Source organism: Aquarana catesbeiana, linkage group LG02 (assembly GCF_042186555.1).
Source record: "Aquarana catesbeiana isolate 2022-GZ linkage group LG02, ASM4218655v1, whole genome shotgun sequence".
Lineage (NCBI taxonomy): Eukaryota > Metazoa > Chordata > Amphibia > Anura > Ranidae > Aquarana > Aquarana catesbeiana.
Window position 1 is genome coordinate 99,762,177 of NC_133325.1, and position 13,793 is coordinate 99,775,969.

Below are 13,793 nucleotides of genomic sequence, written 5' to 3' on the forward strand. Positions count from 1 at the left end.
TCCCTGAGCTACTTACTTACTATTTAAAAAATAAAATAAGAATATCTACCTTAAATCACATTGCTAATTGCATATTGTACTTGTTTGTAGCCTAAATACTGAAACTTGCACATGTAACTTTTGGAAATACCAGTAAAAACGTGTCTGTGCCAGTAAATTTTGGGTGTTGTGTCAGTAAATTTCCATCTGGTAGGTTGGCAACACTGTTTCAGATTAGTCTTCTGGCAGAGCCCACAGTTCTCCAGAGAGTTTACCAGGGGTTTCCTTGAAACATCTGGGCACAGTATGGCTCAAGTGGGCAGCTCTGTAGACTTCTTACTTTCTACACATTATTTCATTGACAGATTGCTGGGCAGCCTATAGAAGTCTATGAAGTCTTTTTGTGTTTGCACAAAATTGTGCCCAGCCAGGTCATTATATATATAACAATTTCTTTTAACAAAGCCACTAAATATGTCTTTTTTGATCTATACTTTTATTAAACGCAACCAGGTATGACTACTCACCACTAGAAACAATCCAGAATTTTGAGTTATATTGATTTAATGGGTTTGTCCAGGTGCAAGTACAGCCACATCCAACCTAATCCAGCTCACTGTGCCAAGCCGAACCATCAATTATATCACTTAAAATGAAATTGTTTTCCAGCTACTTTGGCAAGTGCAAACGCTGAAGTAAATATTAGTTGTTCATTGCTTAAATGAAATCAGAAGCAAATTGCCCGTTGCCAGTTTGTAGCCAACACGTTCCTCTCAATGCCCCAACACACTAGCGTACAATGGAAACAATACCTGTGGACTGAAATAACCTGAGGCAGCTGAACAGAGACAGACAACCAAAACACGGCAGTGCGTGCATTTTCAACATTAGGAAATATTTCCGAGCACAAGAGGTAACGCCAAGCCATTCTGGAGTAGTTTTCATACCCTGAAAAGAGTCCTTGAATCCTCTTAGTGATGTGTTTATTCATCTGGAACTTGGAACCTGCCCAGAAATGTAGGGATAAAAGTTGGCAATGTACATCTGTAGCCAGAATCTACCTGAACTAAGCAAAGCAATGCTTTGATGTTGGCTGTCTGTTGAAGGAGGTGGGACAATGTGACCGGGAAAAGATAAGCATTGTATTCCGACATGAAATAGCAGACTGGAAAGTGGCTGCAACAATGACTGACTGGCTGCTCAGAAGCAGCCCATATACAGGCAGACCCCCATCAAGTCTGATAAAAAAAAAAAATTACATTAAGGTATGTATGCACTAAAGTCATGAAGCCATTAAGATTTAAAGAATAAGTTCAGCTTTACAAAAAAAAATAATAAAATGCACATTTTTATGCATGTAAAAAATTTGCATTTATAATTTTTTTGCATAAGGACCTGTAGAGCATTGCACCCACAATCAGCAGATCGTGGGTGTAATGCCATGGTCCTGCAGACTGTCTGTGTATCTGTCTGACCATACCTTCAATATGGCCAGGCAGCTGCACTTTGACAGGAAGCATGAATGAACTGCCACAGCGCTCATCAGTAGTACCATGGTAGTTCATTGAGAACTACAAGCCGACAGCCGCAAAGGCTGTCAGACCTTGTAGTTCTCCTATTCACAGAACACTGTGAATGGATGAGGCAGCTGGGCTGGAGGAGCCCCACATGGCCGTGTTTGTTGCAGATTGTGACAGCTAATGGGGGGTGGTGGCTGTCAGAACGGGGGAGTGGGGTCCGGTGCATCTGTAACATGTTACAAGTTACCCTGAATATGGGTGTAACATGAAACATGTTACAAATGATGAACTTATCCTTGATGAACAGTGCCAGATAAGCCTTATTATTAGGGTTGGGGCAATACTGTTTTTTTTTTTTAATCTGTGAGTACGAGTAACGATACTTTTGGTCAAGTACTCACCAAAACCAAGTACCGATACTTTGCGGTAAGATTTGCGTCAATATAAAATGAATGAGCACAAATTGCACTGCAAAGAATTGCATGCAATTTGAACGAGAATGTGGTGCGATTTTCCCCACCACTCCTGTGTGTGAGAACCCAGTACAAAAAGCGAAGCTCCATCTAGTGGGCAGTTTATTAAAAATGTTATAACTCACATTAAAGTACATATCTGCTCAAATCCAACTTTGCATAGTGTCCACATCCCGCCAATGATAGAAAACCATGGGCATTGGAGGTGCTCACAGGGCTATAGAAGACGTTCCGGGATACCTGTGGTGAGGTGAGCACCTCCAGTAGCCATGGTTTTCTATCATCGGCGGGACGGGGACAGGAAGCAGAGGGACTGGCAGGAACACCAGGGATTTCACACAAAGGAAGCAAAACAAAGAGAACAGCATACTTTTTCATACAAGTACATGGTACAGCAGGCACATATGAGGAATATGAAACACTGGTTTTACATATTCTTCAAAGCAGTCATTTCTGACCTACACTCAAAATACCTTCAAAAACAAAAGCAAATTATACTCTAATTCAGTTATAAAGTTACAACTGATTTCCACTTCCTAGTTTAGTGAGGCACTATTGATGTCGCTCTGGCCCCCCAGGAAGTTCACATCACCACTGCCTTCCATGGAAATCTCATCTGTAAACTATGAGATCCTGCAGGAATTCACAAAATCTCGCAAGATCTCAAGGAAAGGGTCTTCTTCTGTTATTGTTTATACAGTGCCACGGCTTCAGCAACATAAGTGAGCATGGCAATGTATGAAAAACAACAAACAGCATCAGATCTCATACAGGGCAAGCAACAAAAATGAAGAAGAAGAAGCCAGCTACAGATGATGTCTACTATTCAAGATGGCAATACGGAGAAGGACAAGAGCAACATTAGCATCTGGCATCCCAGAACCCAAGGAGGCAAACAATTATAATTAGATGTCTCTATTTTGGTATAGTAAAGGTGGTAGTATCGTATAAGGGGGAAGGTCCAGGTTAGGTTCTGCTAAGGGTTATGCAAGAGAAAACCATAAGGCCTCATGCACACGAGACGCCGGTGCAAACTCTGCTGAACACATGTTTTTAAAAGCTGAAACCGGCGTTTAGAAATGCCTGTTTTGCCGCATTTGCATGACTCATTTAGCCGCGTTTGCGTCTAGAAGCGTCTGCAGAGCAAAATGTCATTCTCTGCTGCAGAAGTGCTTGACATTTTGCGACCCGACTTTGGGGCCCCGTATTTCGGGGCCACTTGGTGCTAGGAACCCCAAATTTGGTGTGCTAACACAGCGGAACTAGCACTACAACATATCAATATCCAAATTTGGGGTTCCTAGCACTAAGTGGCCCCGAGATACGGGGCCCCAAAGTCGGGTCGCAAAATGTCAAGCACTTCTGCAGCAGAGAATGACATTTTGTGACCCAAATTTGGGGCCCCATATCTCAGGGCCACTTAGTGCTAGGACCCCCAAATATATTATATGTTATATGTGTTAGTCCAACTGTGTTAGCACACCAAATTTGGGGTTTCTAGCATCAAGTGGCCCCGAGATATGGGGCCCCAAATTCGGGATGTAAAAAACACTTATAAACGCAAACGCGGCTAAACGCGGTACCGGCGTTTAGCCGCGTTTGGTGTCTGAAACGTGGAAAACTTTTGTGTCTGAACCCATTTTTTTGCTTCTGAAAAAACGAGGTTAAACGCAACTGCCTAAAAACGCCAAAAACGGGACTGTGTACATGGACACATAGGATAACATTGAATGGGTTCAGGGGCAGTTAAAAAAAAGGGACCAACTGCCTCTGAACGCGTGTTTAACAACATCTCGTGTGCATGAGGCCTAAAGATCAAGAAACAGCAGAATAATCTGTACAATCACCAAAAGGTTACAAGATCTGCACAGAGCAGAATTAGAATATCTAGGAATGGGAGGACTTCACAGATACTGGCACACTCAGGTGAAAGAACTAAATCAGTTTGATGTAAGCGATTGCCATAAATAAAAAGGTCCAGCACAATTTTGTTCGGCAGATACACAGCGTGGGGGATGGTTTCCTCTTATATGGTATTGAAGGAACCGTACTGATTGGCCATCTGCTGACTTTTCCAACAAGATCTCTCAGAATTCAGATTGTAGCCTAACAAAATATGTCTATGGCTACCTTGGCCAGGAAATAGAGCAGACGTTACCTGAAGATGGAATCAAATGACTTGTGTGTGACATCATTCCAGACTGATCCGACTATGCAATTCTTTACAGGAATGTCAGAGTGCAGACTGGGGATAACATGCCTGAACAGAGAGAGGCAAGATCCCATGTCAGCCCCAGTGTCAGGTGGCATAGGGTGTTATTGACAGGCTGTGACAGAGAAGATTATGGCCCCTAAGCACAGTTGCCAATCAAGACCCTGAATAGATACTTAGCATTTGTGCTGAAATAGCGTGAATTTGTCATTTTATCCAGTGCTCCAACTGTATCTGCATACTGCATTCCGAAATGAAAGCATAATATTACTGGATTATATATCAAACACAAAAATACAGGTAACGGCTACTTCTTGCTATAGCATAAGGGCTTAAATATAAAACTAAAAACAAGAAAATGATGCGTATACTGACAACGGCATGGTGCCTGGTAGCCCTTAAAATGGAAAAGCACTGAACCTATCTCCCCAACAGATCTCAATACGAGGATCAGGGATGTCAAAGGGATGAAATACCTTACAGCTTCTCTGATGCACTCAGTGGAAAGATACAATAAAATCTGGGAGTTATGGCACATTATAGAAAGCACCATATGATTCTCATAAGCTTCTATATTGGTCCATGTATGGGATTGGGATGGGGGGGTGGCTCTGGTCCCGTGAGGAGAATCTTCATGATTCTTCATCCTATGTCACATATTTATTTTATTTTGTGACCTTTTCGCTTCTTTTTCCTCTCTTTTTTCTTTTTAGGCGGTTTCCCCATATTTCCTTTTTGATGCCATGTGCTTCACAAGCTGATGTTAATACAACAGACTATACACACCTATTGGTGGCACTGCACTTCTTGAAGGCACTTTTTTTGGCTGTTGCAATGCAATGACAGTTGATCCTCTGGCTGTTGTGTTGCCACCTTTAGTGCGCATGCTTTGCAAGTTTACAGTAATGCCCCGTACACACGGTCGGACTTTGTTCGGACATTCCGACAACAAAATCCTAGGATTTATTCCGACGGATGTTGACTCAAACTTGTCTTGCATACACACGGTCACACAAAGTTGTCGGAAAATCCGATCGTTCTGAACGCGGTGACATAAAACACGTACGTCGGGAGGGACTATAAACGGGGCAGTGGCCAATAGCTTTCATCTCTTTATTTATTCTGAGCATGCGTGGCACTTTGTCAGTTGGATTTGTGTACACACGATCAGAATTTCCGACAACGGATTTTGTTGTCGGAAAATTTCATAGCCTGCTCTCAAACTTTGTGTGTCGGAAAATCCGATGGAAAATGTGTGATGGAGCCCACACACGGTCGGAATTTCCGACAACAAGGTCCTATCACACATTTTCCGTCGGAAAATCCGACCGTGTGTACGGGGCATAAGGAAAATTTGCTCGCTGTGACTATTTTCGTTAATAATAGGAGCGCTTCCAGCACTTTGATTAAAATGTCCTCCTCTCGCACTAGCTGAGATGATTTAGAGAGGCTTCTTTTCCCTGCTAGCCACCCCATGGGACACACATTCCACAAGCTGAAATATACCTAAAAATCACTTTTATGTTGTTACTTGTTTTTGTTTCCTCTTAAATTATAAAGAGATTTTTCTTTAAACACATAGCCGCAACTAGATGCGTCATCAGAATCTTGCTGTTCCTCCTACGGATCTCACAACGATCTCACAGGGAGCAAGTAGGAAACAGTATTTTCAGGTGCTCCCAAAGAAGCGCATGTACTTTCTTAGTTTTGAACGACAAGTTTCAAATGGGCACGACTAAATATAATTTGAATCTTGCTGTTGAGCACTGATTTGCTTTGGTAAATGTGTTTCAAATCACGCAGATGTGAATGAAGTCTAAAATGCAGCAGGTGTCAAATTAAAAAAGAAAGAAGGTATGCATGTCCTTTTAAATTCTATGCAGGGTGAATTAAAAAAAAAAGTGTAAAAAGCTAAATATATTAATATATCAAATCAACTCAACAATTCATATAAATGCAAATTGACATAAACTTTCTCAATACCAGTTAAAAAATACAATATATATATATATATATATATATATATATATATATATATATATATATATATATATATATATATATATACACACACAGTATCTCACAAAAGTGAGTACACCCCTCACATTTTTGAAAATATTTTATTATTATATCTTTTCATGTGACAACACTGAAGAAATGACACTTTGCTACAATGTAAAGTAGTGAGTGTACAGCTTGTATAACAGTGTAAATTTGCTGTCCCCTCAAAATAACTTAACACACAGCCATTAATGTCTAAAGAGCTGGCAACAAAAGTGAGTACACCCCTGTGAAAATGTCCAAATTGAGCCCAATTAGTCATTTTCCCTCCCCGGCGTCACGTCACTCTTTAGTGTTACAAGGTCTCAGGTGTGAATGGGGAGCGGGTGTGTTAAATTTGGTGTAAAAAAAAATGTTGCTCTACATAAAGATGGCCTAGGCTATAAGAAGATTGCCAAGACCCTGAAATTGAGCTGCAGCATGGTGGCCAAGACCATACAGCAGTTTAACAGGACAAGTTCCACTCAGAACAGGACTTACAATGGTTGACCAAAGAAGTTGAGTGCACGTGCTCAGCGTCATATCCAGAGTTTGTCTTTGGGAAATAAACGTATGATTGCTGCCAACATTGCTGCAGAGGTTGAAGGGGTAGGGGGTCAGCCTGTCAGTGCTCAGAACATACGCCGCACACTGCATCAAATTGGTCTGCATGGCTGTCATCCCAGAAAGAAGCTTCTTCGAAAGATGATGCACAAGAAAGCCCGCAAACAGTTTGCTGAAGAGAAGCAGACTAAGAACATGGATTACTGGAACCATGTCCTGTGGTCTGATGAGACCAAGATAAACTTATTTGGTTCAGATGGTGTCAAGCGTGTGTGGTGGCAACCAGGTGAGGAGTAGAAAGACAAGTGTGTCTTGTCTATAGTCAAGCATGGTGGTGGGAGTGTCCTGATCTGGGGCTGCATGAGTGCTGTCGGCACTGGGGAGCTACAGTTCATTGAGGGAACCATGAATGCCAACATGTACTGTGACATACTGAAGCAGAGCATGATCCCCTCCCTTTGGAGCCTGGGCCGCAGGGCAGTATTCCAACATAATAACGACCCCAAACACACCTACCAGATGACCACTGCCTTACTAAAGAAGCTGAGGGTAAAGGTGATGGACTGGCCAAGCATGTCTCCAGACCTAAACCCTATTAAACATCTGTGGAGCATCCTCTCAAACGGAAGGTGGAGGAGCGCAAGCTCTCTAACATCTACCAGCTCTGTGATGTCATCATGGAGGAGTGGAAGAGGACTCCAGTGGCAACCTGTGAAGCTCTGGTGAACTCCATGCCCAAGAGGGTTATGGCAGTGCTGGAAAATAATGGTGGCCACACAAAATATTTACACTTTGGGCCCAATTTGAACATTTTTCACTTAGGGGTGTACTCACTTTTGTTGCCAGCAGTTTAGACATTAATGGCTGTGTGTTGAGTTATTTTGAGGGGACAGTAAATTTATACTGTTATACAAGCTGTACACTCACTACTTTACATTGTAGCAAAGTGTCATTTCTTCTTTGTTGTCACATGAAAAGATATAATAAAATATTTACAACAATGTGAGGGGTGTACTCACTTTTGTGAGATACTGTATATATACATTTTTGTTTTTACTTTTTTTATTGGTATTGAAAAGGTTTGTTTTAATTTGCATTTATATGAATTATTGATTGGATTTTGTTTATTCATTTATATATTTTGCTTTTTGCACAATTTTTGATTTTGATACCCTGCGCAAGATTTAAAGAAATATGAACACTTTTTTTCTTTGTTAATTTTGAGCTCAAGTCTGCTATTCAGACCCGGTTAGGTGCTGCAACCATCCTTTTTTCACTAAGCGCAAGTTTATTACCGTATATACTCGAGTATAAGTCGATCCGAGTATAAGTCGAGGCCCTAATTTACCACAAAAAAACGGGCAAAACTCATTGACATGAGTATAAGACGAGGGTGAGAAATGCACAGCTACTGTAAGTGGAAAAGAGGGTCAACAATGTCCATTTGCATGCCTCACTGTTCCCATTTGCAGCCATAGGTCCCCCGAACTTCAAACTCGGTAGTTAAGGGTTCCTAGATGCCCCCTAGCTGCAGCCAAAATTTGGGGTCTCTGAACCCAAAGGGTCCCGAAATGACATTGCTGCTGATGGACACAGTTGACCAACTTTGGGGCCCCATATCTCGGGGCCCCTTAGCGCTAGGAACTCCAAATTTGATGTGCAAACCCAGTGGAACTAGCACCATAAAATACCTAAAGCTAGGATTTCTAGCACCAAGTGGCCCTGAGATACAGGGCCCCAAATATTGGTTCAGAAAATGTCAAGCACTTTTCTGCAGCAGAGAATGACATTTTCCGAACCGATTTTGGGGCCCCGTATCTCGGGGCCACTTAGCGCTAGGAACTCCAGCTTTGGATATGTTATGGAACCATACCACATTTGGGGTTCCTAGCACCAAGTGGCCCTGAGATACGGGGCCCCAAAGTCGGTTCGGAAAATGAAATTTTTTGCTGCAGAAAAGTGCTTGACTCGAGTATAAGTCGAGGGGGGCACTTTCAGCACAAAAAAATGTGCTGAAAAACTCGACTTATACTCAAGTATATACGGTATATATAATTTTCTATATATGTCAAATTACAAAACACCTCCTTCACTTCCAGATCATACGGTGTAAAGAGGAAATGGAGGAAGCATTCTGTATGTCTCAGTGCTGGTCAGGCAGGCAGTGAAGGAGGTTTTTGTTGCCTGACACCACTTGGATACAAAAAACTTGGAGCGTGGCTAGGACAGCATGGGGAATGCCTCTCACTTCTCACTTGTCCTAGAAGTGATCTTTGTCCAAGTATACTTGATAACAGAAAGTGATTTCCAGCATCTGCTGTACCCAAACTGAACACAAGCCATTAAGTTCCACAGGGACCTTATACAGTTGCACAATCTTCACGAACATTCTGATGTCCTTGATTCAGGCACCAAACCTGCTGCTACCCTACATATCTGACCATTTCTGGTCCTCTGAGCAGTGGGAAATAGAACCATGGTACAGATCTACAATTATGACATTGTTTTTCCAGAGTATAGATTAGCAGTGGGGTGATAAGGAGGAAGGAGTTGAGATAAGAGTCTTGCCTCATGATACCCCCAGGGGCAACCAAAGACCCTTTCCATCAATCACTACTGAAGATATAATCCAATGTGGGTGGCTCCCAAAGGAAATCAATCATGTACAAGAATGAAGTAGGGAGGCTCCCAATGCATATGTCATATCACAAAAATCTGATTAATAACACAACTACTTGCCTAGGAAGTATGAGCATTATCATTACACCACAGCTTCAGCAAAATTATCTTCTAGCAACAGTAAATTATAACAAGGACCAGCTGATTAACAGAAAAGACACAAAGGGGGAGATTTACTAAAACTGGAGAGTGCTAAATCTGGTGCAACTGTGCATAGAAACCAATCAGCTTCCAGGTTTTATTGTCCAAGCTTAATTGAACATGCTGAAGTTAGAAGCTGATTGGCTGCCATGCACAGCTGCACCAGATTTTGCATAGTCCAGTAGTAACTTGTAACTCAACCTCAATGTGACAAAAGGCATAGATGGACTAAGTTTATTAAGCTGTATGCTTCAATACCCAATAAAAATGGTACCTTGAAGTGGAAGTCCAGCTATAACTTTTAAATGTAGTTTTTGGATACAGTGAATAGAGTGTTCCCACTTGTAAAAAATAAAAAGCTTTGGCTTGAGTTCCAAGTTCCAACATCATTAGCCTGCAATCTGCATGATTGGCTAGAAATTCTGATAGATGAACAAGCACTGTACTCACCACTGTCTTCCACAGTGAAATAGAAGATATCACTAGTCGCGTTTTCTTTGTCTCGTAAAACGTAGCAGATTTTCATATCATCGATGTCCGCTGCAATCAGAAAAAAGAGAATGGCTTAGTTCAGAACTGAACTGACACAGCTAAGCAAGTTAGACCATATGTCTGTGACATAATGTGAAAAATCATTGTCTATGATTGATGACTATTAGAAAAAAAATGTAATTCCTTTACCAAAGAAGTAATTAACTTCATGTCATGAGAGTGGATCTCTGAAGTAAAGCTGGTTATTTATTAGTAGAGCTAGTTGTTAAACCCCAATTATCTAGGTGGATGAGGTTTGATCATAGAGGCCTATGACAGTATGGTGGCTAAATGGGTATCTGGTTCCCTTGTAAGCTAAAGTCTTGTATTTGATTTACACCACCAAAGTGGACTAATCATCAATATAGAAGACATTTATATACACTTAAACCAGTATGGCAGACATTAGTGTTTCCATGTTACACTATGGTTTAGATTAAGGGTCTCCAAACTTTCTATTCAAAGGGCTAGCTTAAAGTCATTAAGGGTTTATGGAGCCATACTGTGGCCATTGGTAGTACATACTACCCCGCTGTTGGTTTTATTGCAAGGAATAGTGCCCCATCGTTGGTGTCAGTGGAAGGAATAGTGCCCCATCAATGGTGTCAGTGGGAGGAATAGTGCCCCATCAATGGTGTCAGTGGGAGGAATAGTGCCCCATCAATGGTGTCAGTGGGAAGTATAGTGCCGCATCATTGGTGTCAGTGGGAGGTATAGTGCCCCATCATTGGTGTCAGTGGGAGGAATAGTGCCCCATCAATGGTGTCAGTGGGAGGAATAGTGCCCCATCAATGGTGTCAGTGGGAGGAATAGTGCCCCATCAATGGTGTCAGTGGGAGGAATAGTACCCCATCAATAGTGTCAGAGGGAAGAATAATGCCCCATCAATGGTGTCAGAGGGAGGAATAGTGCCCCGTCAATAGTGTCAGAGGGAGGAATAGTGCCCCATCAATAGTGTCAGAGGGAGGAATAGTGCCCCATCAATAGTGTCAATAATGCCCTAACCATTGGTGTCAGTGGAAGGAATGATATTCCATCATTGGTGTCAGTGGAAGGAATGATATTCCATCATTGGTGTCAGTGGAAGGAATTGTATCCCATCATTGGTGTCAGTGGAAGGAATTGTATCCCATCATTGGTGTCAGTGGAAGGAATGATATTCCATCATTGGTGTCAGTGGAAGGAATGATATTCCATCATTGGTGTCAATGGAAGGAATGGTATCCCATCATTGGTGTCAGTTGGAGGAGTAGTGCCCCGAGGGCTGGATAAAGGCAAGCAAAGGCCCACATCCTGCTCTCAGGCCACCATTTAGAGACAACATACAAAACAATTCTCCTGCGCTTGGGTGCTGGGTCTATAGGTGTGTGGTGAAGTCAACCCTTTTTTATTGTATGGAATGTCCCTGGTCTTGCTGCCCTCCTCAGAACAATGAGTGTGCTTAGAGCTGAAAGGTCGCAAGGTTGGTGCGCCCTCCCTTCTTTTTTATTTGTTTCACCATTTAGAGACCACTGGTTTAGATTAAAAAGGTATTTTTTACTTAAAATTCATAAAAATCTACTACTTCTGGGCTCCCTTTTGTGTGGTAAAGTTTAGGACATTGTAGGTGTTTTATGTCATTAGAGACTGCGCACAAATAGAGCTTTCTCTTTTGGTGGTATTTGATCACCTCTGCGGTTTTTAATTTTTGCGCTATAAACAAAAAAAGAGCGACAGTTTTGAAAAAAACACATTATTTTTGATTTTTTACTATAATAAATATCCCCCAAAAATATATAAAAAATTTTTTTTTCCTCAGTTTAGGCCGTTTATTGATTGCGTTTATTGCGTTTATTGATTGGTTTGCACAAAAGTTATAACAAAATAGGGGACAGGTTTATGGCATTTTTATTAATAATTTTTTTTTACTAGTAATGGTGGCGATCAGCGATTTTTATTGTGACTGCGACATTATGGCGGACACAGACAATTTTGACACATTTTTGTGACCACTGGCATTAATACAGCGATCAATGCTAAAAAATTGCATTGATTACTGTAAAAATGTCACTGGCAGTGAAGGAGTTAACCTCTAGGTGGCGATGTAGGGGTTAAGTGTGTCCTAGGGAGTGTTTCTAACTGTGGGGGGGGGGGGCTGTGTGTGACACGTCACTGATCACCTCTCCCGATCTGCTCCCAGGGAGCTGTGATCAGTGACAGTGTCACTAGGCAGAACGGGCAGATGCTTGTTTACATTAGCATCTCCCCGTTCTTCCTCACTGTGAGACGATCGCGGGTATCCCCGTGGACATTGTGTCCGCGGGACCTGCGATCACGGTCACAAAGCTTAAAGGGCAACGTACAGGTACATTCATCTGTCTGTACGTGCCCTTCTCAGCGTGAGGCGGTTGGGAAGCGGTTAAGTTAAATCTGTTTGTAAGTTGGAACAGGTACATTTTTTAAGTGTAGCTCCAACCAAAAAAAAATATTTTTTAAGCTTTTTGGATAGCATAGAGGAGGGTTATCACCCCTGTAACATTTGTTTTGCTGTCTGTGCCCCTCTTCAGAAGATTTCACCTCACTTTCTGTCCCAATGACAATTGGATTTTGAAAATTTTGGGATGTTGTGGAAACAAGGATTGGTGATAAAGCATCAGTGGAGGTACCATTTTCCCATATTAACTCTTACAGGAGAGAATTTCCCTTCCTAGGGGTAGATTTCCTCTCACTTCCTGTTGTCTCCTTCCGTTTGTAAGTCGGATGTTTGTAACTAGCGGACCGCCTGTAATGAACTACCACAGCGCTCAACAGCCTCCTGGTAGTTCATTGAGAACTACAAGCTGACAGCCGCAAAGGATGTTGGACCTTGTAGTTTTCCCATTCATAGAACACTGGATGACATGACTGGTCGGGGCGGAGAAGACCCCCCACTAGTTGTCAGAACGGGGGAGCGGGGGGCCAGTGCATCTGTAACATGTTACAAAAGGTGAACTTATCCTCTAATTGTTAGTAACAATGTCATACAGAAAACAGCCAAAGCTTTTCAGGGGGGAACACCGCTCCCCTTCATCAAGGCTCAACACAGGATAAAACTTTGATGGTGGCTCTGAGAAAATCTATATTAGAACCAGTATTGAACTCTCCTCATGGAGTAACAAGTTGCCTGAGCAGCAATTTGAGGCTTTTCCTTTTTTTGACTTAGGCTGAAAGAAATCAGTATGGCAAAACAATTGTACAGCACTACTAAGCAGGAGGTACAGCCTGCATCTATAATAAACAAATACGACTTCATGTTCTCCTTGTCATTGCTTGATACAGCTTTGGGCTGCTCATAAATATTACCTAAAAGTTAAAGTGATTCTAAATGCAGATTCCCTGTGTATAGGTAAAAAAACCTTTTGCATGAAGCCCCCCCTTCTATTTACAGTACCTGAGACCAATCTCGATCCAGAGATGTGCATGAGAGCCGAGGCTCTCTCCCTCCTCATTGGCACAGACAGCAGCGGGAGCCGTTGTTTCTTGCTGCTGTTAATCACAGCCAGTGAGGAGGGGGTGGGGCAGCCCTTTGCTCTGTGTGTCAATGGAGGAGTGAGCACACACAAGTACCCATATAGCAAGCAGCCTGCTATGAGGGCACTCAGCAGAAGGGAGGAGCCAGGAGAGGGGGACCCGAGA

The 13,793-nt window shown here is 42.2% G+C and overlaps 1 protein-coding gene across 1 annotated transcript in view; it reads right to left on the bottom strand.

The window, feature by feature from the left end:
- Positions 1-13,793, bottom strand: part of FREM2 (FRAS1 related extracellular matrix 2) — a 293,022-nt gene that overhangs the window by 259,224 nt on the left and 20,005 nt on the right. Inside the window, exon 2 of the mRNA XM_073613282.1 lies at positions 10,059-10,148. Within this exon, the coding sequence (XP_073469383.1) occupies positions 10,059-10,148 (90 nt within the window). The remainder of the gene's footprint in view (positions 1-10,058; positions 10,149-13,793) is intronic.